Source organism: Lepidochelys olivacea (genome assembly GCF_965140295.1).
Source record: "Lepidochelys olivacea isolate rLepOli2 genome assembly, chromosome: 10".
Taxonomy (NCBI): domain Eukaryota; kingdom Metazoa; phylum Chordata; order Testudines; family Cheloniidae; genus Lepidochelys; species Lepidochelys olivacea.
In genome coordinates, this window is record NC_140420.1 from 24,636,255 (window position 1) to 24,661,996 (window position 25,742).

The following is a 25,742-nucleotide window of genomic DNA, read 5'->3' on the forward strand; positions in this document are numbered from 1 at the left end:
TTTATGTTCAGATAAAAAATAATTTTGGTTAGTTGACCTTCTCCTAGTCTGCTCTTCACTTTTCTCAATATATTCTATATGTAAACAGCCATCACATTACTTGAGAAGTCAAAGCAAAACATGTGGTCATGAAGACTTAATAATTGACCATTAGCAATAATGTCTATTAGTGGGATAAATTGCTTTTCTGAATCTTGCTAAATCTGGCAAATTTTGTACATTTGGAATGACTATAGTAAGAGTAAAGTGCATTTACAAAGAACATTATTGAATAATGCTGACACTGAGTTTAAAGTGCTTGTTTTCCTGAAGTGTGCTCAGCAGTGACAGATTTAAATGAACGGTTTCAGAGTAGCAGCCGTGTTAGTCTGTGTTCGCAAAAAGAAAAGGAGGACTTGTGGCACCTTAGAGACAAACGCATTTATTTGAGCATAAGCTTTCATGAGCTACAGCTCACTTCACTGATGAAGTGAGCTGTAGCTCACTAAAGCTTATGCGCAAATAAATGTGTTAGTCTCTAAGGTGCCACAAGTCCTCCTTTTCTTTTTGTAGATTTAAATGAAGATGTTTATCTCTCTCCCTCTAGATATTAGTTGTAGTGATTCTAAGAAGGCCTCAGAATCATTTAAAAACAGATTTTCCTTTTGCCTTTGAGTCCCCTCTTAGGAGACAAGCCACTCCTTTATCATGGTCCAAAAAAGCCAAATCTGTTTATTTCTTGTAGTTAACAGAAAGTTTCTCCTTTGACATAGTCAACTAAATACTGTTCTGGCTCTTTCTTTCTTGTAGGGTAGCAAACCAAGCTCCCCCCCCCCCCAAGTCACACAAGAGCCTAATTCTCCCCTGCTTTGCACCTTATGAATGAATTATACCTATGCAAAGTGGATGTAAACCAGAAGGGTTTCATTTAAGCTCACTATATATTTGGGGTCAAATAACTATACATAGTGCAAGGCACTGGAGAATCAGATCCCAAGATGATTGTCTTCAGAGGGCAGCCAGTTCTATTTCCTTCCTGATCAACAACAGAAGAGGAGTAGCCCCTCCCGATGAGATGCCTCCCTCCCAATACACTTCTCTCTCCCCATCCATGCTCTTAATGACTGCTCCTTAAGGGACAAGAGTGGATCACTCTCCTCTTCAGGTTGTGAAGCTTATGGGGCTATCAGAATCTCTTCACCAGAGTGAAAAGTTTAACGCTTCCACTGTCTGGGTGCACATTATACAATATCTCAATAAATGTACAAGTGTTATGAAAGTTCCTGCACTCCAGGGGCCATTATCAGTCATTCATCCAGTCAGGGTACAGGAATGCTATGTGCTTATGTTGAATTAACTGTTCAATCACTTATTCCCTTATTCTGATTCAGTCACAGATTTCCTGCCCCCATCAACAGTGGAGGGAATGGCATAACTGAGAAACAAATATAGAGTTATGCAGGGGTGAAAGTAAGTTAGAGGACTTACTGGTACGTGGGAGTCCTGAGCAGGGGGCGTGGCCTCAACCGGAAGAGGCGTGGCCTTATCCAGAAAAGGCAAGGCCTTAAATCCCCAGGGCTCGGGAGCAAATTAAATGGCCCAGGGCTCCAGCTGCCGCTACCGCAGTGGAGCCCCAGGCCCTTTAAATCACTGAGGAGCCCTGGGGGCTCCCAGCTGCCACCGCTACCCCAGGGCTCTGGGCTCTGGCAGAGCTTTAAAGGGCCTGGGGCTCTGCTGTGGTAGCGGCTGCCGGAGCCCCGAGCCCTTTAAATCCCCACCTGAGCCCTGCTGCCCGAGCCCTGGGGTAGCGGCAGCCGGGCTCTGTCGGCGATTTAAAGGGCTCGGGGGCTCCAGCCGCCGCTACTGCCCTGGCCCTTTAAATCCACTCCGGAGCCCCGCTGGCGCTATCCCAGGGCAGCAAGGCTCCAGTGGGGATTTAAAGGGCCGGGGCAGTAGCAGCAGCTGGAGCTCCGGGGCCCTTTAAATCCCTGCCAGAGCCCGGCCGCTGCTACCCCAGGGCTCGGGCAGCAGAGCTCAGGCTCAGGCAGGGATTTAAAGGGCTTGGGGCTTCAGCAGCCGCTACTGCCACGGCCCTTTAAATCCCCTCCGGAGCCCCGCGCCACTACCCTAGGGCTTCGGTAGCAGGGCTCAGGTGGGGTTTTAAAGGACTTGGGGCTCCAGCAGCCGCTACCGCCCTGGCCCTTTAAATCCCCTCCGGAGCCCCACCGCCACTCCCTAGGGCTTCAGCAGCAGTGTTCAGATGGGGATTTAAAGGGCCGGGGTGGTAGCAGCGGCTGGAGCTTTAGATCTGGCCCTTTAAATCCCCGCTGCAGCCCCACCGCTGCTACCCCAGGGCTTTAAATTGCCGTCTGGGAAAGTCGGTCCTGGTACGGCGCACCGGCTCTTACCGATATGCCGTACTGGGGCATACCAGCATTCTTTCACCTCTGGATTTATGGGTCACTATCTGTGGGTCTCTGGTAGGTAAAACAAATACTTTTCAATATAACTAAAGGACAATGTAATTGGAATAGAACAGTGTCACAGGACAGTGGCCCTGCTTCATAAATATCAAGGCATGAATTTTCAAAAGAGGGGACGTTGAAAGTGCAAATGTTCCAGTACATTGATTAAATTTCTGTTATACAAAATGGCTGAAATACATGTAATCATCTTGTTTCATTAACTTTGTCTGCAGTAGAGTGACAGTTGCTTATGGCATCATTACTGATCTGTTGGATTCAGGGTGGCCTACAATAGAAACATTAGTTACTTCTTCCAGCCAGTGAGCAAATAAGCCATAAAACTCCAGTATAAAACAAAATGGCCTACTCTATTTTTATGAATTACCTAGATTTTAACTGGTTACAATATGTTTACTTTCATTTTTTTGTCTTTATTCAGCGTGCAGTGTTCTAAGATTGCTTAGATGTTGTAATAGTATTCCCATTTTATAGCTGGGGAAAATGAGACAGAGTGGTTAAATTATTTGCTCAAGGCCACAAAGGCCTTGTCAGAATCAGGATAAGAATACAGGGTTCCTGTGTCTCACAATCTGGGATTAATACTATTGGACACGGCCCTGGTCCAATGCAAAGTCGTTCTCTAATAATGCCTCTTTGTAGCCTAAAATTTAAATTATGTGCATTTTGTAATTCATAATGTACACTTTCTTAACTCTAAGTTCTTTTACCTTTTTTACTTGTCATCCTCCTATGTAAGAGAATAATTTGTTTTGCTAACAATTCAGTTTCTCTATTGAAAATTAGTAACTGAGATTATGTGCATTTTTGAAAAAGTAGAGAAAAAGCTAACAAAGATGTTGAAAATATCTAGGCAAAACTCCTTTGTCCAAACACTGAAAATGCTATTGCATCTATATTTATCACTTTGTCTCCAATTATTATAAAAGGAGTATTTTCTCAAATCAAAAATAGGAATGTGATGAGAGACTGTGTGTGTGTGTGTGTGTGTGTGTGTGTTGGGGCAGGGAAGCTAGAGTTAAAGGGATTGGCTTGTCTAATCATTTACCACAGTTAGCCAGCTTATTGTGTCATGACAAGCACTACATATACTGATGTGGATGGGGCAAAATAAGTAGGATTTTCCTGTAGCTAATTTTTTTTTTTAACCTGTGGATTGGTTTAGATTGTGAATACTCATGTCCAGAACCTTGGTTTTTATTGGTTTAAAATAGAAGAAACAGTTAAAATAAGCTTTAAAACTTTTTAGAAATTTCTTGAATATGATTAATTTACTATATTTCAGCATAAAATAGATCATGGTATAAATGGTACTTGGCTGAACACACATCAATGATGTAATACTGGTTGTCTCTAGTAGTATACTTTGTTTGCCCAAACAGTGCTTAGAAACCTAAGCACGAGTTTTGTAGGTAAACCATGGAGAATATGAACATATTTGCAATATTGCTTTATTGTTTTGTAGTTTAAAAGGATTTCTGGGCCACTCAGGGTTTCTGAAATGTGCATTTTCTGTTCTAAAGAACCCGGCTAAATTTGTAAAAATTCTTAAAGACTTGTTCAGTAACAACTTAAGAAGTATGGTGGTTAGCAACACAGAGTTAGAAGGAAGGAGGTCCAGCAATACACACTTCCTGCAACAGGAGGACATCATTTGCACGATGTACACCACTCTATCCTAACGTATGTTACCTGCCAAGGGCTCTAGAAGAAGAAGTTGAGTTATCCAGTCTAACAAAGATCATTTCTGCTATACCCTGCAAGTTTGGAGATAAGAAAATATATAATCTTAAGAAAAGGAAAATTGACAATTAATATTAAGAATAACTCCCTGAGTGAAATCTGTGGTATGGAATTGTGGCACATTGAACATAAAATGGAACAAAGCACTAGAAAATGTAATGTAGGGAATAACTCAATTGCGCTAGCAATGAGATGGGCTAAATGACATGATAGGTGTATTCCCGCTCTAATTTCAGTGGTTCTATCGATAATCCCTTTAGGTGAGACTTCTTATAACTCAGTTTTGAGCAATCAGAAGGGATGGACACAGAGTCCATACAGGCAGATCATTCTGATACTTCACTGAACATCTTTGCTAAGTTGTCAAGTGAAACCAAAAAGTAAATGTTTGTGGTGGTTTTAAAATAATCTTCACAGGACACCTTCATCAGGCTCAGAATGAGGTTTTTAGGGTAAATACACAAACTATTGATTGCATAAATACTTCACTCGCTTGTGTAGGATTGGCTTTTTAAAATGGGGCTTATGAAAGAGGTACTGCCAGATAATTATTCATTATCAACAAGAGAATGTTTATCTGTTGTTATTGAGGAACGTCAGTGAATAATTATAAATCTAATGAGTGTGAGAAGCATAAGAAAAAATTCTTATGAGTTGTACATGCATAACCTTTTGATCTGAATACTTTGTTAATAAGAAAATCTTTTGGATGGTATTAGCCAGACATTTTCATGGGAGCAAATTGCTGTATCATTTATGTGCATATATGAACATAACTAGCATGCATACTACATGATTTTTTGTGCTTCTCTGATTTAGCCTTAACAGTTAGATGGATTCCTGCAGTGTATTTTGTGTGTGTAATTTTTAAAGCCCAAAGGTGGCTTTAATTTTCTGTCATGATCCCCAATTTTGATTGCATTCAAGCTAATGTGGCACTATGCTTAGGGACTGTCCTCACCTTGCTTCGTCAACACTGAACATGAAAGTCTAGCATGAATGTGGGGTTTACACTGTAGTTTCTTTCAATGCCTTTTAACATGTACAGATTTTCTCTGTGACCATCTGAATTATTTTGAGTCCCCCTTTTGTTAATAGAAACAGCTTTGATGACATTGAAAAAGAGCTGATGCTCCCCTGCTTACTAGGGCAGGTACAAGAAGGATGTGAGCTTGTGCTTACGGACGGCTTGAGGCCTGGACTGGATAAGCTGTATTAATCTACATGGGCAGCATCCTGCGTGTAGGAAGGGTTCCACTGCAAAGACAAGTCATGTTGCCAAGAATCACGTATTCTGGGAGCTCATCTCTGAATTATGGGTGGTAAGAAGGAAGTAGGATACTAGAGGACCAATTCCCTGTCCTAATAAGGAATTGGTGAATGCAGCTGGGTGACTGGACAGAGTTGGCAAGGCCAAGAGAAAGGATAAGAGATGAGAATACCTACTTTGTTGTGGAGTCCCAAATGTTTCATCACATAGGTTGCCCATATGTCTATGGCTAGCCCTGTTTCTAGACATAGAAGATGAATATTCATTTGTTAGGAATCACGTCAATTGCTATGGACCATTGGACCTTTTCTTAATATACTTAGGTTGATATTTGTGTTTTCCCATTTGTTAGACACAATGAATTAAGCATGTTTAACAATAGCAGATGTCCATTTTTTGTCTCAGTAGCCTCATTATCTATGCACAGACTCCAGCCTGGTAATTAACATTTGCAGTTTTATTTAAAATAATTGACTATTTCAAGATACTTCTCTAAAATGCAGTGCAGTTTGATGCACAAAAGGGGCTCATTTTATTCACTAGAGGGCATGCTTACATTTATCTGCTACCCAGAAATAAAATGTCCCTTAACTCTAGTAGTGCTAAGTTTGTAACCAATGGAAGAATTGGTATGCCTTTCTACGCTTCTGTTTGCTGTCAACCAGCTCCATCATTCTGGCCACTGGTAGGATTCTATTCCCCTAATAGCAGGGATCTGATTATACAACATCCACTTTGATTTCCCTTACAAAATAGTTAACTTTACAGCGCTCAGTAAGGCAGTCTAGCCAACCTATAAGCCAGCCCACTACCTTAGCAGCAGTCAAGGAGAGCTGGACGAATAGCTGGGGTTTTTTCCGTTCACTGGCAGTTTTGAAATAAACAAAAAACAAATCAGTATGGGTTGAACTGAACCTGCAGTTTCCCAGGATTTTTGATGAATCAAAAAAGTCAGAAAAAAATTCATTTGGGATCAAACTAAACTTTTTGTATTGACCCAGATGAAAAGTTTTATTTTGACTTTGAGCGTGTTTAACAAAAACAAAGGAAATGGTGGGCTAGATTCATGAAATTAAGGGGATATGGGCTTAGTGATTCCCTGTACCCAGTGGTTAGGACACTCCCCTGGTATGCGGGAGACCCAAATTGAATCCCCTCTCTGAAGCAGTGACTTGTATCCAAGTCTTGCTCCACCTCTCTGTGAGCAGTCTCACCACCAGGCTATTGGATATGCTCAAGTGGGTCTCTCTCAGTCTCTTCAATTTAAGCTGTTCCTCTTTGTATAAAATGCTTGAGTAAGAGACTGATAATGACTCTGATGTTAGGGCAGTCACTTGTATTCAAGCCCCTGACTCAGATCAGGGATTTGACCCTGGGTTTCTCATCTCCCAGGTAAATGTCCTAATCACTGGGCTATTGTGAGTTTGTGCTTAGAGCAAAAGCACATTTAGGCCTGATAGAAGCCTGCTGTGATTAAGAGTTGCACAGCTTAGAGGGTGTAAGAAAATTCAGAATAATGATGTTTGTGGGGATAACAAAAGATAATTTAGCTATAAAGATAGAAAAGACTAGTTTGAGTTAGCACTAAACTTGTACTGATAGGGATGGAGAATTGATATGAAAATGAGAAACCAATATATATATATATATATATATGAGAAACGATAGCCAAAGTTATAAACAGTTAGCCTAATGAAGGGAAGCTGAAGCCAGAGGTGACTTTACAATGAAACATACAGTGCCCTGGCATGGGGCTCCCCAACCACAGGGGGCCAGAGGGCCAGGCAGCCCAACACCTTCCAGCACCCCCTGCAGGGGCAGAAGCTGTGCAGGGGAGCAGGGAGGGAGCCGTTTAAGAGCCATACGGGAGGCGCGGTGTGCTCTCCCAGCTGGTAAGCTGGGCTCCTGCTGCAGGCTGCCACTGGCGGCCCCGCGCACCACAGCAGGCAGCCAGGTGAGGCAGGCAGGTGAGGGGCTGGCTGGCGATGCGCTGTAGTGGAGGCGGGTGCGCTCCCCTGGTGGGGCGTCTGCAAGCGTCTGTCCTGCTGCCCTGCTCCTCTCGACACCAGGCAGCGCAGGTGCAGTCCCTGATATACACTGCTGCTGGTGGCCCCTGGAAAAAAGCCAGGGGGTCTCAGTTCTTACCTGCTGCTGCTGCCACAGCTCCCTTTGGCAGCGAACAGGAGCAGCGGTGGGGCAGGGACACATGCGCTGGCCAGCCAGGTAAGGAGACCCAGCGGCCGCGACTGGGACTGCCCCAGCCCTGAGCTCCCCCCTGTGCTCTGCCCCCTACACACGCACACGCCCCCCCCAGCCCCCTGCCCTCACTCCTGCACCCCCACATCCCCACCCCCACCATGAGCACTAAACGGGAGCTCCTGCACCCTCCCATCCCCACTGCACCCCTCACATCAAACAGAAGCTGCCCCAGGTAAGCGCGCCACACCCAAACCCTCTCCCCCAGCTCTGAGCCCCCTCCCACACCCTAACTCCTGGCCAGACCCCGCACACCAACTCCCAGCCTGCTCCTACACCCTAACTCCCTCCCAGACCCCACACCCCAACCCTGAACCCCTCCCCCACCATCCTGACTCCTGGCCAGACCCCACACCTTAATTTTTTTTATGTTTTTCTTATAAAGTGCTCTTGTCCAAAGCACTTTACAATAGTTAGCTAACAGTACAAACAGTTTTTGGAAAGATCATTAAGTGGTCTACTGAGACCCTTAGCAATTTTCAAGTGGTCTGTGGAAAAAAAAGTTAGACTACAAAAACAATCAAGATACCTCACTTTATTTTCATTTACTTCCTATTACGTATAATATAGGAGGAGGAGGATGAAAAAAAGAATGAAAAACAGGGAGGGGGAGATAAGAGACTGGGTCCCGAGGTGGGGGCCCCAAAAGTTAAGCTGAGCACAGGGCCCCACTAATTCTAAATCCGCCACTGGCTGAAGCTGTGAATTTTCTTGTACTGGAGGTGACTGTCTAGTGAGACCCTCTTGGTAAGCTTCCCACTTGTGAGTAACTGATCAGCGGAGGGCAACAAAAATGATTAGCGGACTGGAACACATGACTTATGAGGAGAGGCTGAGGGAACTGGGATTGTTTAGTCTGCGGAAGAGAAGAATGAGGGGGATTTGATAGCTGCTTTCAACTACCTGAAAGGGGGTTCCAAAGAGGATGGATCTAGACTGTTCTCAGTGGTAGCAGATGACAGAACAAAGAGTAATGGTCTCAAGTTGCAGTGGGGGGGGGGTTAGGTTGGATATTAGGAAAAACTTTTTCACTAGGAGAGTGGTGAAACACTGGAATGCATTACCTAGGGAGGTAGTGGAATCTCCTTCCTTCGAGGTTTTTAAGGTCAGGCTTGACAAAGCCCTGGTTGGGATGATTTAGTTGGCGATTGGTTCTGCTTTGAGCAGGGGGTTGGACGAGATGACCTCTGAGGTCCCTTCCAACCCTGATATTCTATGATTCTATGCTTGCTAGTGTTCTGCCTTAATAAAGAGTTGGTGAGTGGTGAATTTTACTCCAGCCTGGGGGGGTATCTCCTCCTCTGCAGTTTTGTGCATGGCACCTAAATCCCCTTGCAAATCTAGCCTGAAAAATTGAAATGGACTGTTTCAACTTTTCTGATTTTTTTCTCTTTGTTTAGACCAAAACAATTAGCAGAAATTGACGCAAATTTATTTTGGTCAATCTAATCTGCATTTTTCAGTGGAGAAAAGGTCTGCTGAGAAAATCGCCCAGCTGTACTCTCAGGTTGTTCTTTTCTATTGATTTTTGGTCCAGTCAGTTAGGCTAAGCTGCCTGCAACTGTATTTATGTGCATAGGTGGCATAACTCAGTAAGTCTTTAATTGCAGAATTGCAAAATTGTGTAAGCACCTATCTACCACTGGCCTCCTATATTTTCAACCTCCTCTCTAAGCCCTGTGAAAACTCAAGCATCTGAAGACAAATCTACCCACCTTCTGCTCCAGTTTTGATGGTGTTTTTTTCCACTGGTGACAAAACAGTAATGTTAGAAAATATGCAGCAAAATAGTTCAAAGTTTGCAGCATAATTTCTGAATCCTTTTATAGCTCTAGGGGTGGGGCTGGCAAATTTGTGAGGAGGCATTTCCTTGGCTGAGGGACAAATGAGTAGAGGGGCATGGGGGTCAAGACAGATAGAGTGATGAGTAACATGAGGATGTTGTAAAGAGAAGAAGCAGGGAGCCATTGGACAAGTGGGGATAGGAGCAGTAGGAGAGAAGAGAGAGAAGGGCAGAAATTGGTAAGATGTGGGGGAATAGGAAGGCAGTTAAGGAGAGGCAGGCAGACAATGGAAGAAGATAGAAGGCATCAGTAGAGAAGGAGCTGGAGAAGAGGATGCGTGGCTAGGCGTAAGATGTGTGTGAGAAACGGATTGGAGAACTATTAGCTGGGCTGCCTAGGTAGAAGCTCAGCTGTAGACCAGGCATTTGAGGAAGGGGAGCAGGCTACTATGTTAGCTGGTGTTAAGAAAGGTCACTTGAGTGAGGATCTGGGAAGAGGCCTCCTGGAGAGCAGTGTCCTTTAAAGATTGGCTGATGTGGCAGTGTTACGGTTTTGACCCTTAGAGCTGTAGCCTTTGAAACAAAGTAGTGGGAGGAAACATTGTTTTGCTCAGATTTCCACACAGTCATTACCCTGCTAATAAAATCTTCCAAACGTTGGTTAATTTTCCATGGGCTTTAAAGCAGTTTTATATATTGACTGAGAATCTCAGCGAGTAGGTGTGTGTTTCCCATCCCTAGCCAGGAAAATGCAATTGTAGAAAAAAGACTTCTCATTAAATCTCTCAAAGAAAAGCCCTAACCTCACCCCTGCTTCTTTTTCTGGTGTGTATTTGCATAAGTCTTCCAAATGGATATTTCAGTTATAATACATTGTGACTCGTGCTGTACCTTAAAGGGCCAGAAAAAAAATGTCCTATGAGTAAAAGTACATATTTACAGTGTGTGCTGCTTAGGCAGAACACATCCGTGTTCCCTGTGATTTTCTGTTTATATATTTAGTGTCCTCCTTAAGCAGTGGGTGGAACAAATGTGACTGGAGAGTGTGAGTGGATAGGTGGGGGCGTGTGTGTAGCTGAACAGGAGTGAGTGAGAATGTAATGCTGGAAATCGTGCTTAGCTGTTCTGGTTTTATTCATCCTTGAATAACAGGGCCACGCAGACTCTAGTCATTAGCTCACAATAAGTTAATAGCTTGTACTCAGGCTTTTCGTTCTTTTGAGATTTTTAACAAGTCAACATTAATCTAGAAATGACATATATGTTATATGATTTTAGGGGTGCTGGGGAAAGAAACTCAGAATTCTTAAATTCAGTAGTTGCAGACTGTGTGTATGTGTGTATGTGTGTGTGTGTGTGTGTGTGTGTAATGTATTGCATACAACATATTGTACATGCTGTGTAACTAGGTTAAGTTGATACTTATGGGTCCCAAGAACCAAGCATTGATACAGGGCCAGATTCTGACCCCCTTGCTCAGAATGTGAGTAGTCCCTTATTCCATAAATAGCTTCATTAATTTCAGCTAAAGCGACCAGGGACTGCTAACAGGGAGTTTCGAGAGGGAGTTCTCCAGGTGAAGGAGGAGTAAATATGGGACCCTTGGGGTAAGTGGCTGTCTGTAGTGTGTGTTTGTGGGTTACTTGCTGTGTGCTGAGCTTATGTCTGTCTGTCTGTCTGGCTGAAGGACCATGTGCTGTGGCCAGCATTTGGAAGCTGTGAGCTTCTAAACAAGGTTTGAAATCTAGAAGCCTCTGTTCGTTGGCTGAGCCTTAGTCAGGGGCGGGGCTATCAAGAAGGCCAGGGCTTTATAAAGCAGTGAGCAAGTGACCAGGGAGCTTTGTGACCAGGGACTTCTAACAGGAAGTTTCAAGAGGGAGTTGGGAGAGGGGCGAGGTACACTTGCCATTCTTTAAAACCTTTAAACTTAATTTTTATCAAAACTTCTTGATTTAAACAAAAACCCTATCTTTAACCTAGATAGCTGTAGGAGAAAATGCAGGCAGAAGCCCAGCAGCAGAATGGGGGCTATCCTGTTTATTGCACTCGCTGTAGCATGTATGATTACCTGCCCTGTGGGCAGGTGGCGTATGTGTGCATTCGGTGCAAGGAGCTCCTGGCCCTCAGAGACCGTGTACGGGCTTTGGAGGCCAGAGTGGTGGAACTGGAGGAGCTAAGGGAGACAGAGAGGTATGTTGATGAGGCTTTCCAGGACACTCTAAATTTGTCCCACCTCCAGTCAGACAGCCCCTGCGCTGTTAAGGAGGATGAAAGGCCCAGGGAAGGAAAGCAGTCAACAGGAACAGAGGGAAACCTTCTCATAATTGGGACCCTCCTTCCAGATGATGTTGGTGTATCCTCTCGCACTGAGGTTACCTCTCCGGGGGGGGAGAAGGGGGCAGACTCCAGTCATTAGGAATGTTAGTAATGGGAGATTCGATCATTAGAAACATAGATAGCTGGGTTTGTGATGACCAGGAGAACCGTATGGTGACTTGTCTGCCTGCTGTGAAGGTTGCGGATCTCTCGAGGCATCTAGATAGACTTATGTGTAGTCCTGGGGAGGAGCTGGTGGTCGTGGTACATGTAGGTACCAATGACGTAGGGAGGGTAGGAGAGACGTCCTGGAGGCCAAATTTTGGCGGCTAGGAAAGAGACTGAAATCCAGGACCTCTATGGTGGCATTCTCAGAAATGCTCCCAGTTCCACACGCAGGGCCAGGCAGGCAGGCAGAGCTTCAGAGTCTGGATGCGTGGATGAGACGATGGTGTAGAGAGGAGGGAGTTAGATGTATTAGGAACTGGGGGAACTTTTGGGATGGGGGAGCCTATACAGGAAGGATGGGCTCCGCCTAAACCAAAGTGGATCCAGACTGCTGGCACTTAACATTAAAAAGGTTGCAGAGCAGTTTTTAAACTAAGAGATGGGGGAAGCCGATTGCTGCAGAGGAGCACATGGATTGGACAGAGACTTCTCTTCACGTAGAGTCTATTGATAGAGATTCTCTAGGTTTTAGTCAGGAGGAGAGGATGGAAGAGGATGAAGTATGGGCCAGATCAGATGAGAAACATTCACATAAAGAATCTGACACATCAGAAAAGGGCAGACAAATAAACAGTGACAAGTTTTTAAAGTGCTTGTACACAAATGCTAGAAGTCTAAATAATATGGGTGAACTAGAGTGCCTCATGTTAAAGGAGGATATTGATATAATAGGCATCACAGAAACCTGGTGGAGTGAGGACAATCAATGGGACACAATCATTCCGGGGTACAAAATATATCGGAAGGACAGAACAGGTCGTTGGGGGGTGGGGGAGTGGCACTATATGTGAAAGAAAATGTAGAATCAAATGAAATAAAAATCTTAAATGAATCCACATGTTCCATAGAATCTCTATGGATAGTAATTCCATGCTCTAATAAGAATATAACCGTAGGGATCTATTACCGACCACCTGACCAGAATAGTGACAGTGACGATGAAATGCTAAGGGAGATTAGAGAGGCTATCAAAATAAAAATCTCAATAATAGTGGGGGATTTCAGTTATCCCCATATTGACTGGGTACATGTCACCTCAGAACGAAATGCAGAGACAAAATTTCTCGATACTTTAAATGACTGCTTCTTGGAGAAGCTGGTACAGGAGCCCACAAGGGGAGAGGCAACTCTCGATCTAGTCTTGAGTGGAGCGTAGGATCTGGTCCAGGAAGTAACTATAACAGGACCACTTGGAAATAGTGACCATAATATAATAACATTTAACATTCCTGTGGTGGGAAGAACACCTCAACAGCCCAACACTGTGGCATTTAATTTCAGAAAGGGGAACTATGCAAAATGAGGAGGTTAGTTAAACAGAAATTAAAAGGTACAGTGACTAGAATGAAATCCCTGCAAGCTGCATGGACAATTTTCAAAGACACCATAATAGAGGCTCAACTTAAATGTATACCCCAAATTAAAAAACACAGTAAAAGAACTAAAAAGAGCCACTGTGGCTTAACAACCATGTAAAAGAAGCAATGAGAGATAAAAAGACTTCTTTTTAAAAGTGGAAGTCAAATCCTAGTGAGGTAAATAAAAGGGAGCATAAACACTGCCAAATTAAATGTAAAAATGTAATGAGAAAAGCCAAAAAGGAGTTTGAAGAACACCTAGCCAAAAACTCAAAAGGTAATAACAAGATGTGTTTTTAAGTACATCAGAAGCAGGAAGCCTGCTAAATAACCAGTGGGGCCCCTGGACGATCGAGATACAAAAGGAGCACTTAAAGACGATAAAGTAATCGCAGAGAAACTAAATGAATTCTTTGCTTCAGTCTTCACGGCTGAGGATGTTAGGGAGATTCCCAAACCTGAGCCGTCTTTTGTAGGTGACAAATCTGAGGAATTGTCACAGATTGAAGTGTCACAAGAGGAGGTTTTGGAATTAATTGAGAAACTTAACAGTAACAAGTCACCGGGACCAGATGGCATTCACCCAAGAGTTCTGAAAGAATTCAAATGTGAAATTGCGTAACTATTAACTATGGTTTGTAACCAGTCCTTTAAATCAGCTACTGTACCCAAAGACTGGAAGATAGCTAATGTAATGCCAATATTTAATATGGGCTCTAGGGGTGATCCTGGCAATTATAGACCGGTAAGTCTAACGTCCGTACCAGACAAATTAGTTGAAACAATAGTAAAGAATAAAATTGTCAGACACATAGAAGAACATAAAATCTTGTCTTGTGCTAAAAATCTTGTCTTCTTTTCATAAGATTTTGCTCCTAAATGGTTGAAATTTTACAAGATCTGTTCTCGAGAGCTTTCTGAAAGCTTTCTGATGACTTGGGCTGCATGCAAATTCACTTTGGAAAGTAAGCCCTACCAGTTTGTGTCTGACACAAACCCAAAATCTTAGGAGTGGGTTTGACTTCAGGAGTTTGAATCCAGCCTCTTCAGTGAAGTTTGTGGAGGGAATTCAGTTGTCAGATTTAGTTTCCAGCTCATAGCTAATAATCTGAGATGAAAAATTGTAAATAAAAGGTTTTACAAAGATTAAATGATCTACTGTAGAGATATTTGGCCAAAGTTCTAATATGATTTCATTACTAATCATTTTTTGAACCTAGGATACACTTATGTGATTCAGCATACACTCCCTTGTTCTCCAGAAAACATCCCAATGATTAGAAATTGTCTACTGCTCATGCTAAGCAACTCAGCTGTGCTGGGTAATACCTGGTGGTGCTTCAAAATAAAACTGCTTTCAGTTTTTTCAAAAAGAAAAGGAATCCTTGTGGCACCTTAGAGACTAACCAATTTATTTGACCATAAGCTTTCGTGAGCTACAGCTCACTTCATCGGATGCATACATCGGATGCATACCGATGAAGTGAGCTGCAGCTCACGAAAGCTTATGGTCAAATAAATTGGTTAGTCTCTAAGGTGCCACAAGTACTCCTCTTCTTTTTTCGAATACAGACTAACACGGCTGTTACCTTTCAGTTTTTTGTAATCAAAATGAGTGGGACAACTATAAAATGTTTTAGTTGAGTACTGTGCTGGTTTAACTAATGGAAGTTTAATAGTCTTTATTAAAAGACTGTTATGAAAGATGACTAAAATGAACATAAGTCTAGCTGTGAGGAAAAGAAAACTACTTGATTGTCTTACTCTGGTACATTTTCAGACTCTCATTGGGTCTTTTCTGAAATTAAATTGCAAGGGCTTTAGGGCAGAAACAGAGTCTGCCTACAGCATTTGTTTCTATGGAACCTTTCACAGTGGGCCATTGATCCTGATTTGAACCTTGGAGCGCTAACACAATAGAAATAACAATAAAAGTTAAATACTTCATAAAGGCCATTTTACGCAATGATAATTGTGTCTTTTTCCTTTTAGTTAATCCTTGGTTGATCACAGCCTCACTTACTTTACTATGTGTTTTGCACATCCTTATTTGTTACTGATGGGTATTTTGATGGCTCCTTGACATGGGTTTCTCATCTGATGAAATAATTCCATCAGCTATTCTTTTCCTCTGATAATTGTCTGTGAGCCCTTTACCTCACTTTCCGTCGCTACTCTGAGCTGTATCAGCTTTCCTACCCTTGTTTGTTACTACTATCTGTAGTGAGTGATTTGGTTGTACTACTCAGGCACATGCTACATGTTTGGAGGAAAAGGGGCATTAAAATCCCAACCACCATTCTGGACTGCTGTACATCAGCACATAGACACAACTGAAGGAGTCCCACATATCCTCTCCTGACAGTTATCAATAGCTACTGAGCTGCTTAAAAACAAAGGAGCAGGGCTCCCTACAGATATCAGAGGTGGGTGGAAGAAGAAAGCCAAGACAAAGCACCAAGGATTCTACCTTTTTTCTCATCCCATTCCCCTCCCAGGAAGAAGATGCCCAGGAAATACTCAAAAATCAATAAATCAGCAGAGTGTTCCTTTCTCTGAATGGAATAGTATGACCAGTTTGGAAACTAGTTTTTGTACAAATGATTAGCAATGGAAGTTTTAATGGCTTTCTTTTTGGTCTCTGCCCAGATGGAATTACAAAAGCTTGGGCTTGCTTATTTCCACCCTGTTTTTAACTAGGGAGCAGTTTGGACTGTTAATGAGGAACTGTTTTAATTAAGGATGAGGAAAGCACCATACATTTACTAAAAAGTTGTAACTTCTTTTCTTGTTGAAAAAAAGCCAAGGATTTTAGCATTATTTTTATATAAAATGGTGAGGAAAATGAGTGAGTAGTGTATTAGTTTTTGATAAATATCATATGCATCTGCATTTATCTGTGTGGTATTATTCTACCTGAATACCCAGAGTTAAAACAAAGGATGCTGTCAAGGGGGAATCAAGAGGAAATAAAACAATGACACCTGTGGTAAATAGCAAAAGAGGGGCTGGGATAACAATGTTTGGCCATCAGTTGGGAAGAGGCTATCTCCCTGGCTCCTTCCAGGCTAGAATGGTTTACTCTTCCCGGGGTTGAGCCTAGGATCCAAAGGAGCATCCCAGAAAAGGGAAGTAGTTGAGTGAGTTGCCATGGGCTGCCCGTGGCATGTCAGTGAGAACTGACAGACATGCATGGAGAGAGAGAGAGAGAGAGAGAGAGAGGCTGCATCAGAGCAGATGGCTTCTCCCAACCCAGAGATGGAGGTACCTGGGGTAGGTGAAATGTACCAAAGCTTGTAGGGAAAGATTAAGGATTGGGTAAGGGGAAATATGCATATAGACCTTTATTATTTTACCCTTTGCTCTGCAAGCTTTGTGCCTTCAAGGGAATGAATGGTTTGTTCTGAAGAAACTGTTTTTGAGTCAGCCACTGTCCCAGGTCCCCAGAGTGAAAGGGCTCACAGGTGCCAAAAACTGTTAACACGTGAGAGGAGATCAGGCCCAGAGTGGTTGAATGACATAGTTCTGCCCTGAGAGGTGTGACGGTAACAAGGCTTATTCCCAAAGGGGTTCACTTGAGAAGAACTAAAAGGGGTCCAAAGTGCAGTTCAGCCTGTGCCCATGATACACTATAAATAGCTTCAAAGAGCTGATGAGACAGCTAGAGTTTCGCTATTTAATACAAAGCTGGCATCATTCGAATGATTGGAAGTGCCACCCAACTCATGACAGAGTAACTGTCTCATGGTCCAGAGAACCAAGTGTCACGAGAACTTTTAAAAACTGAAATGAGAAGTACTGAGCCGTTTGCTGATAAATCTAACACAGAAGAGAACCCTCTCTCATAAGCACTAAGAAGAATTCCCTTGTATTTCTAGTTCACTGTCAGGGTATTTCACTTGTAAGAGACAAAGACATTGGGGAGCCTGTGATGTGCTCTAGTCAGGGCCAGAATAAAAGAGATCCGGAATCACAAGGGAACTCAAGCTGTTATTCGAGAGCTCAGTCTGGATCAAGCAGCTCACATGCCACATCACGTGGCACTGAAACATAAGCAGTAAATGTCATGCTAGTATTTATGCCTTTGTCTGATACGGTGAGATCTCCATGGCCTCCTATGACTGTTAGTTTGGCAGCTTTGCTTGAAATGGCTCTTATGGGTCATTACTTTGTGATAGATTCTGCTCCCCGTAACACCAGTACAAACCAGGAATAACTCCACTGAAATCATTGACGTTATTCCCCTTGTGCACTGAGGTAACTGAGATCACAATCTAGCTCTTTGGACCTTATTCAGACTTCACTGGGAGCTGCAGATGTTCAGTAGCTGTAAGGTTTGGACCCTTACAAATACCTACTTGCACTATTCTCTGTGCTATGGGTGAGTCAGGTTTCTATAAATACAGAAGTGTAGAAATTAACATACCACCTACTGCAGTCACTTTCCATTTATTTGTAATTTTTACCAAATAGACGTGCTTTGAGTCTGTTAAAGTTGAAAAAAATTACTGCTGTTACCCCTTTTGTAAATCTGTTGAGATTGGTTTCATTTTCTAGTCCTGTTTCTTTCATCATGTCCTTTGAAACTGAAACTTTTACTAGTCCATAAGCCTTTTAATCCTATCTGCATATGGTGTATGAAGAATAAATCAATAACAGTATGGCCATTCCTGCTGGCAAGTTGCTGATATTAAAACAAAAAGCCTTAAAAACTGAATTATAAATTATAAGTAACTTGAGACCAATCAGCAGACTGTGGTTCAGGCTCCAACTGCAGACTTCACAGATGCCTGGTTTTTATATACATTGAGCTTACTTTCACAGGTTTCCAAGAACCTGATGTTATACTATCACAGTTATCCCCAAACTTGTTACCTCATGCCCTCCCCCCTTACCCTTGTCTGTGCCCACCTCCATCCCAGAGCCAAGGCCCGGAGTGGGGCCACGGCTCCAGGAAGGGGTGGACACGGCCAGGGGTAAGGGGGCCACAGCTGGGGGTGGGGCTGGGGCAGGGAGCAGAGCCTCAGGCAGGGGCGTGGGGCCGGGGCCAGGAGTGGAGCTGGCTGGCACTCCCTCCCCATATCCTGTGGGGCTGATCTGGGCCCCCCAAACATTCCTCTGTGACTGCTGTGTGGCACACCCCACAGTCTGGGGACCTCTGCACTATCAGCTTTAGCCCACTAGCCAGACCTATGCACACATAGGGAGAGCATATGCAGACAGCTAGTCCTTTACCTGTAGCTACATGCATATGCCAAGACTGTTCATTACCCTTGGGGGTCATCTTTCCCTGGCCACTTCCAGCTCAGGGTACTGAAGGATCTGAAAAGACAGTATCTTTATCCTGAACCAAAATTAAGAGCACCCCCAAACTTCAGTGTTTTGAATTCAACTCATCTACTGTTGCAAATAGCTCCTCTCTCTATAGTGACCTAACCTAACCCACCAGATCCCAAATTTGGGGTATTTGAAATCAGGATTCCAGAATTATGACTTAGACCATCTCTGTGTATGTTAGCAGTCTGGTCTGTACTCAGTCTAACAATGTCCTTTCATTTGTTTGTCAACTTAGAGTTTAACAAAATTCCCAAATATTTACCCTACATAGTTTCAAAATGAGGTAAATTGTTGCGGAGCGTATATATTAGGTGTCTGCTGGAAGTGACTGTGCTCTTGACCAGGTGTAAGGAGAGGTAATAAACCACTGCACAACCCTTGGTTCCTTGTAGTTTGCTAGGGCACTGTCATATCTCAGTTTTAAAAAGCCTGGGTTGTTTCTGAGCTGTCCTTTTTTCAAAAGGTTAGTGGCTTATCACTCGTTATTTTAGGCGTATATGCCGAAGGAGAGGAAATGCGAAATACGCCGTTATAAAAAAGAGAGTTAAATCCCTCCATGAAATTTGTTGTGAATTGTGAAAGAGCACAGCAGCCAAACCAAGCTGCCATCTGACAGACGTGGGAAATGCGGATTTTACTGTGGAAAGCAGTGCCGGCCGATTGGCAGACCCTTTGAGGGTAACGCACATGCAGGCACTCTTACACTTTCTCTGGACTTTCATTTTTCTTTTCTTGAGTCTTTGTGTTTTATTGGTAGATCTTAGGGAGGACTATAAATGGGGGGCAAAACCACATCTCATTGAGGCTCTAAATGGTACTGGGATACAAACCAAAGAATAGGAATCCAAACATTTTAAGGTAAGAAAGTGCATATAAGCACCCTGAGCACAGGCAATAGTTATGATTAATGAATGTTCGTGTTTATTGTCCCAGATTAAAGTGATTTTTAAAGACAATTTAGAATTGTTTGTCATTGTGGGGTTGTTATGAGGTCTCGAAGAGTAAGCACTGTCATTTTCGTGAGGATACACTATTCTTCATACATAGAGGTTGAATCTCTGCTTTAACTGTAAAACTCAATTCAGTCTTAACTATGGGTATGTTTACACTGCAATCACGGCTAGTTCGCTCAGGTACTGTAGAAGCCTGCCCAGAACCCAGGGCACTTACTCAAGCGGGTAGCCTGTGCTGAAACCCACCACTGCAGCTTCACTGCTCTGGTATCTGAGTTAGGTAGATTAACAATAGCTTGGATAGGTCTGTGCAAGCTGTCATCACGATCAGTGATTGCAGTGTAGATATACCCTAAGAAGCCACAACTGGTTCCTCTGACTTAGGAACTTGTAAAATGCTCATCACTGAAGTATGCAGGCAACCTTTCTCTTCTGCCCTGGTGTTTAATTCCCACTTACCTCTACTCTAGTCCTCATAGCCCAATTATTTGTGGCCATCAACTTGCCTGTTTGCCCTTGGACTCTATATGCTGTGAACTATTCTTACATGCCAGCTCAGTAGCGTTCCAGTTTGATATGTGGGTAACTAAGATGTAAATACAACTTCTTTGCAGCTCACACCAACCCTCTTCTTGATTACAGGCTTGAAGTGCCTTCTGGTGTTTCTCAGAAGACCAGGAAGATCCCACCTTCTATATTACAGAGCTCATTGTCAAGGAAGGGGTAGATTAGGAAATCTGCACAAAAATGTATTGTGTACTAAATTGTGAAGTAGATGAAGCTAGCTAACATGATATTTCTCTGTAGGTCCCATTTCATTCTTGATCATTATTGCCAGAAGCAGACAACTCATGTAATTACAAAAGAAATTAGAATCATGCCACTGCATATCTCTGAGAAGAAAAGGTTTAGCATTAGAATCAAAATGCATTTTGCATGTAATGCTCCAGTAGAGGAACACTAAGGATGTTTCAAGAGTAGTCACGTTGTACAACATAAAAACCTTTCCAGAAGCAATTTCATTAGTTCTCCTGTGTGCTTGCAGACAGAACTAAACCAAATGTGGGGTTAAAAGGGATAGAAACTATTTCTGCAGTTCAGGGAACATAAAGAATGAGTTTAGAGAGAAACAGTTGCAATGAACACGTTGCCAGGGTTTCAGACTCTGAGCAATGCTATGAGGACATTGCCCTTTGTCGTGCAAGCTTAGCCCCTTCTTAAAAGCCTGGAATAGTGTGATAAGTTAGTCAGTAGCTTTTCTATGAAAACCTCACTGCTGCTGACATGCCGCTGGCATGCTGAAAAGTAAGAGAAGGGAAATCCTGAAATATATCTGGATCTCATACTGAGTCTCACTAGTCTTTTGCTTTGGTCCATGTGGTGATTACATCACAGAGAAGAAAAATATGTGAGGTGGGGAGCATGGATTGCCCCAAAGACGCTTTTTAAGTGATTTTTTTCTCACCAAATAAGGTAATATTCAAGAGAGAGAGAAGAATTGAGGCGATGGTGATGGGAGAATTGAATGCTATAAGTACCTGCGGTAGCTTCTGTCCATGCACAAAGCACAACATAATTTAAATCATTTTTTTATATATTGCTGGAAGAGCTCCATTCAGAGTTCTAGACCCTATAATACTTTTATTTGCTTGGATGAGTGTACTTAGTTTTGTATATTTTAAATAACAACTTGCCTAACAAAGTCAGACTGATCTGCACTAGCTGTCTGCATATTGTGATGACAGTAATGATGAGGAACTCAAAGACCTGTAAACTACAAATATTCAGCCTAAGAACCACCCAGCTATGGGAGATGGTATATCTGTTTTGCTGGGTATGACTGAGTAAAGTGAATTGTTTGACATCCCCTGGCACGGTTGTGGCAGACTCAGGAATAGAAGCCAGGAAGCCTGCATTCCAGTCCTGTTTCTGCCCACTAGATTACATTCCTTTTGACTAGTTCTATAGAGTACAATCCTCCACTAGATACAGACACGGCAAAGAGACAAAACACATGAATAGAGATATCACCATAGATATCTATTTTTAAAACTGTACTTATTTGAACAAATGACAATGAAAGTTAAAAATACCAAGAAATAAAACAGGATAGGGAGATCCTGTCAGATGTCCAAGAGCTAAATAGTTGTAAGTCTGTTTCCACAGTAAGAGGGATAATATATGAAACACAAAAGGTCTGTTTTTGAAGACTGTGCCACATTCAGATGTTTCTCTCCTCTTCCTGAAAACCCGAGATGGGAATGGCTAATCAAGTCTAGCTAACATATGAAATCTGATGAAGTCACAACCCGAGGTACTGTGACCTGAAATCTATTAAAGTAATGTAGTCCTAAATTAGCAGATAAGAATAGTCACTTTATAATGAGATATTAGAGTGCTGCATTTTTAAAGATGGAATTACTCTATGTCCTAGATTTTCATTTTTGCAATATACTATGAATGATGATTTTCAAATCCTAACTGTACGATTTCTTGTTTTCTCCAGGAGAGATGGAAGAATTGGAAACACAGTGGTTGACTGGTATTTGTCATAATGAGAAGAATGAAGTCATGAGCAGCCAGCTGGATATTGACAACATGGCAGGCGTATTTTACATGCTCGCAGCAGCCATGGCACTCAGCCTAATAACCTTTGTCTGGGAACATCTGTTTTATTGGAAACTCAGATTCTGCTTCACCGGGGTCTGCACAGACAGGCCAGGATTATTGTTCTCAATCAGTAGGGTTAGTATAACTTTCATAAACCTCTTTTATCCAGTAGTTAATATAACAACTAGTTTCTTAAAACCACTAATCCACACCCTGTGAGGCAGGCATATTTTCTCTCAATTTATCCCTTTGCTGAATATCTGAAACATTTTAAAAACTTTGATAAGATGTTCCACTGGGTTTGTATTATAGTTGCATTTCATATGCACTCCTAGGGATTTTTTGTTTTGTTCTTTCATTTGATAGCTGTGACTGCAAGCTGTCTGGTGGACTAGCACATGTCAGGATAGTCAATAAGGAAATACAGAAATCACAGGCTATTGATTCTTCGTTAGGGAAAGGTTTAATGGAGAAATAGAAGATTTACTCGTTAGTGGGAACTGGGCTAATCATTGGAATGAAGCAATTTTTAGAAACCTGCATTAATCAGATGATAAATATTAACTCTCAGTTCTGTGCATTTCATAGAGCATGTGGGGTTCTAAGAGTGTTAAATAGTTTAGAAGGTATTTCTGAGCTACATTTTCCTAATTAATTAGATTCCTTCAATAAACTCAGATTAGACACACAAAAATGCAGTTTATTTATATGGTTAGAGATTAGGTCAATTTCTAAAGATAATTCTACCTATTAAAAAGTCCAAATAGATGATTGTAGAAGTAAAAGCAGAAAATATGTGTAGTCTTACTCTTTTTGACAAACGAGGGTTTTTTATGCATCAAACATTAAATAGCCGATGGACTCTGAAATTTTTTTAATGTAGCCAAAGTGAATAGAACCATAGCAATATGCCTGTTTGCCCCAAAACATGTTGAGGCTACTCCCCAGAGTAAATCCAAACTCTATTGGACTTACAGCTAAAAGGAGTAGCGTAGAGTAAATGTTATGTCCTATTCTGTTGGTAAGGGATTTTGCCCTGTGATACCCTATGTGGAAAGCTTACAGTTGTGGCCCATGAGTGTTAGCACCAAACTCAGTGGTGTGGGCATTTTAAATGTTTGTTTTACTTCTTCTGAGACTGATCCTTGGACTCATTCAGATCTATGTTGCCATCAGAGGGAGTTTAGGGTGGGCAAGGAATGTGGCCCTTATGAATTTAAAGTTGTTTTGTTATGACTGCATCTAACTTTTGGGAAAAAAAACACCTTTATATACTTTTTTGTTTGCAATGTTTATATGGAACTACAAAACTGCAAGATGGGACTTTTAATTTTGGTGCTTCTTTGTAGACCTGTTTTACAGACAGCTGCAAGTAAAAGCTGTTATTTTCACTGAATACTGTCCTGGACCAGATAATTACGAAGCTGATTTATGCATAAATTTGAGCTTCCTAAACAACCCCACCTTTAAAAAATGCACCATACACAATCACTTCTCCTTTTTCAGATTGGCTTCTTTACTTTTTCAAGTGAGATACACTGTAGACCTCTTTACCCCCCACCCGCTTTACCTCCACTGCACTCCTGGCCTCCCAGCTGGGCAAATCAGAGATGTACTCTGTAGTCTGAAGATGTTTCCAAACTGAATTAAATGGAGATTATTTTCTGTGGGGAAAATCATGCTCAGTTGTATTAAATATAATCCATTTTAACACCATTTGGTAAATTTTGCAGTTTGCATAAAATGTTAATTTAGTGCCCTTTGGTTTTGGTTTTGGTTCTTTTAGAAAAGGTGATTCGTTTTTGCGATATGGTGGGAGAGCAGGTGTTTGGTAAAGGAACCAGGATAAGGGACATAAGCAGGTTATGTACACTGCAAAGCAATGTTATGCTTCTGGCATCTTTCTAGCAAATTTATCTTGAAACACTTTAGAGTTATTCTAATATGATTACAGAATTAAATAACTGAGGGGGGCGAGAGAGAGAAGAGAGATGTTTTCAGCTACATTCGTAATGAGTTGCAGAGTTGTTGAGCAGAAAGAGAGAGAAGTTGTTTCAGATGACAGTAACTGCAGAGATTAAGGCTCCTGCTTCAACAGTAGTTGAGGGTTTTTGTGGGGGGAAGGTAGGGAGTGTGGGAGGGGAAGGTGAAAGAGAAACCAATGCCTGGTATGTTAGTAGGACTTTGATTTTAATGGATTCCAAAACAAACAGGAGGCAGTGGGAGTAGTTAGAAGAAGATGAGGATGCTGTAGTTGTGTTTCTTTGTGTATGGGAGGGAGCAGGCAGCAGCATCCTACACGTGTTGGTGCACAAAGATCTGGAGTAGTGTGAGGCTATGGAGAAGAATGTGCAATAATCCAGGTGAGAGGAAATGAAGTCTTGGAAGACCAGTGTTTGCTGTGCTCTAAAGCAGTGTTTCCCAAATTGTGTCGCATGGACCACTGATGGTTTGACGAGAGATTAAAATGATCACATGGTGCTGACTCTCCTTCTTTGGTTTGCATTAAGGCTGCTGAAAATATTTTACTCTTCCGCATAAGCCATTGTTGCTGTTACCTAGGGGATGTTATGTGGTTGTGAATGAGTGAGGAGGTGGCTCATATGATTGTCTCATGGGCCATCTCCTCTTTCCTTTGCACAGTCTTTAAATTTGTGATCCACCCTGTGAAAAGGTTGAGAAACTGTGCTCCAAAGGATCAGCTTGGTCCTATGGGTTTATTGCTAAAGCATCTAGGTATGCTGTAGACTAACGTAGATTTATCTTCTGTGAGAGTCCATCCAATGTTCTTAGAAAGACCTTAAATAATAACCATCATTGAAAGCAATGAAATCCACACCTACAAAAATGACACCAACTTTAAGGCTGAGATTCACAAGAGTGAGAGTAGCGAGAAAGGAAAGTTCTCATTTACTTTGCAAAACCCAGGCACTTTAAATGGGGAATTGGCACATTTCATCTTCAGTTGTATTTCCTTGGTGTTATAGGTTTGTTATGGCTATAATGTTCCATTCATGTCATCTGCGAGTGAGAGAGAGGTTTTTGCTGTGACAAACCAATAATGGGGGGGGGCCTCCAGTGATTTCATCTGCTTCATGAAACCATTGCATTAATAATATTTTGCAAACATCTTTAGAATCCAAGGGGACTCCAAGCCAGTCATACTTCCCTTTGATGAGTCTGTAGTGTCTACAAGGAGTTACTGATGTTCATTCAGGGTTTTCTTATCCTGGTTAATGCAAAAGCTTTCTAGGAAGCCTGCTATCTGTCCTGTTTATTTCAATATTTTTCTGTAGCGTTCAGAAAACAGGCTTACTACATTCCCTTGAAATGTTAGTGTAATCCTGTAATAAAGGTCTTAGTTTTTGCAACGAAAGAGCTGCTCTGTTTTACAGCATATTGTAAATCTGCCTGTTATTTTCCCTT

The 25,742-nt window shown here is 42.2% G+C and overlaps 1 protein-coding gene across 1 annotated transcript in view; it reads left to right on the forward strand.

Moving 5' to 3' along the window:
- Positions 1-25,742, forward strand: part of GRIN2A (glutamate ionotropic receptor NMDA type subunit 2A) — a 301,884-nt gene that overhangs the window by 269,582 nt on the left and 6,560 nt on the right. The window contains exon 13 of the mRNA XM_084640882.1: positions 22,213-22,451. Within this exon, the coding sequence (XP_084497008.1) occupies positions 22,213-22,451 (239 nt within the window). The remainder of the gene's footprint in view (positions 1-22,212; positions 22,452-25,742) is intronic.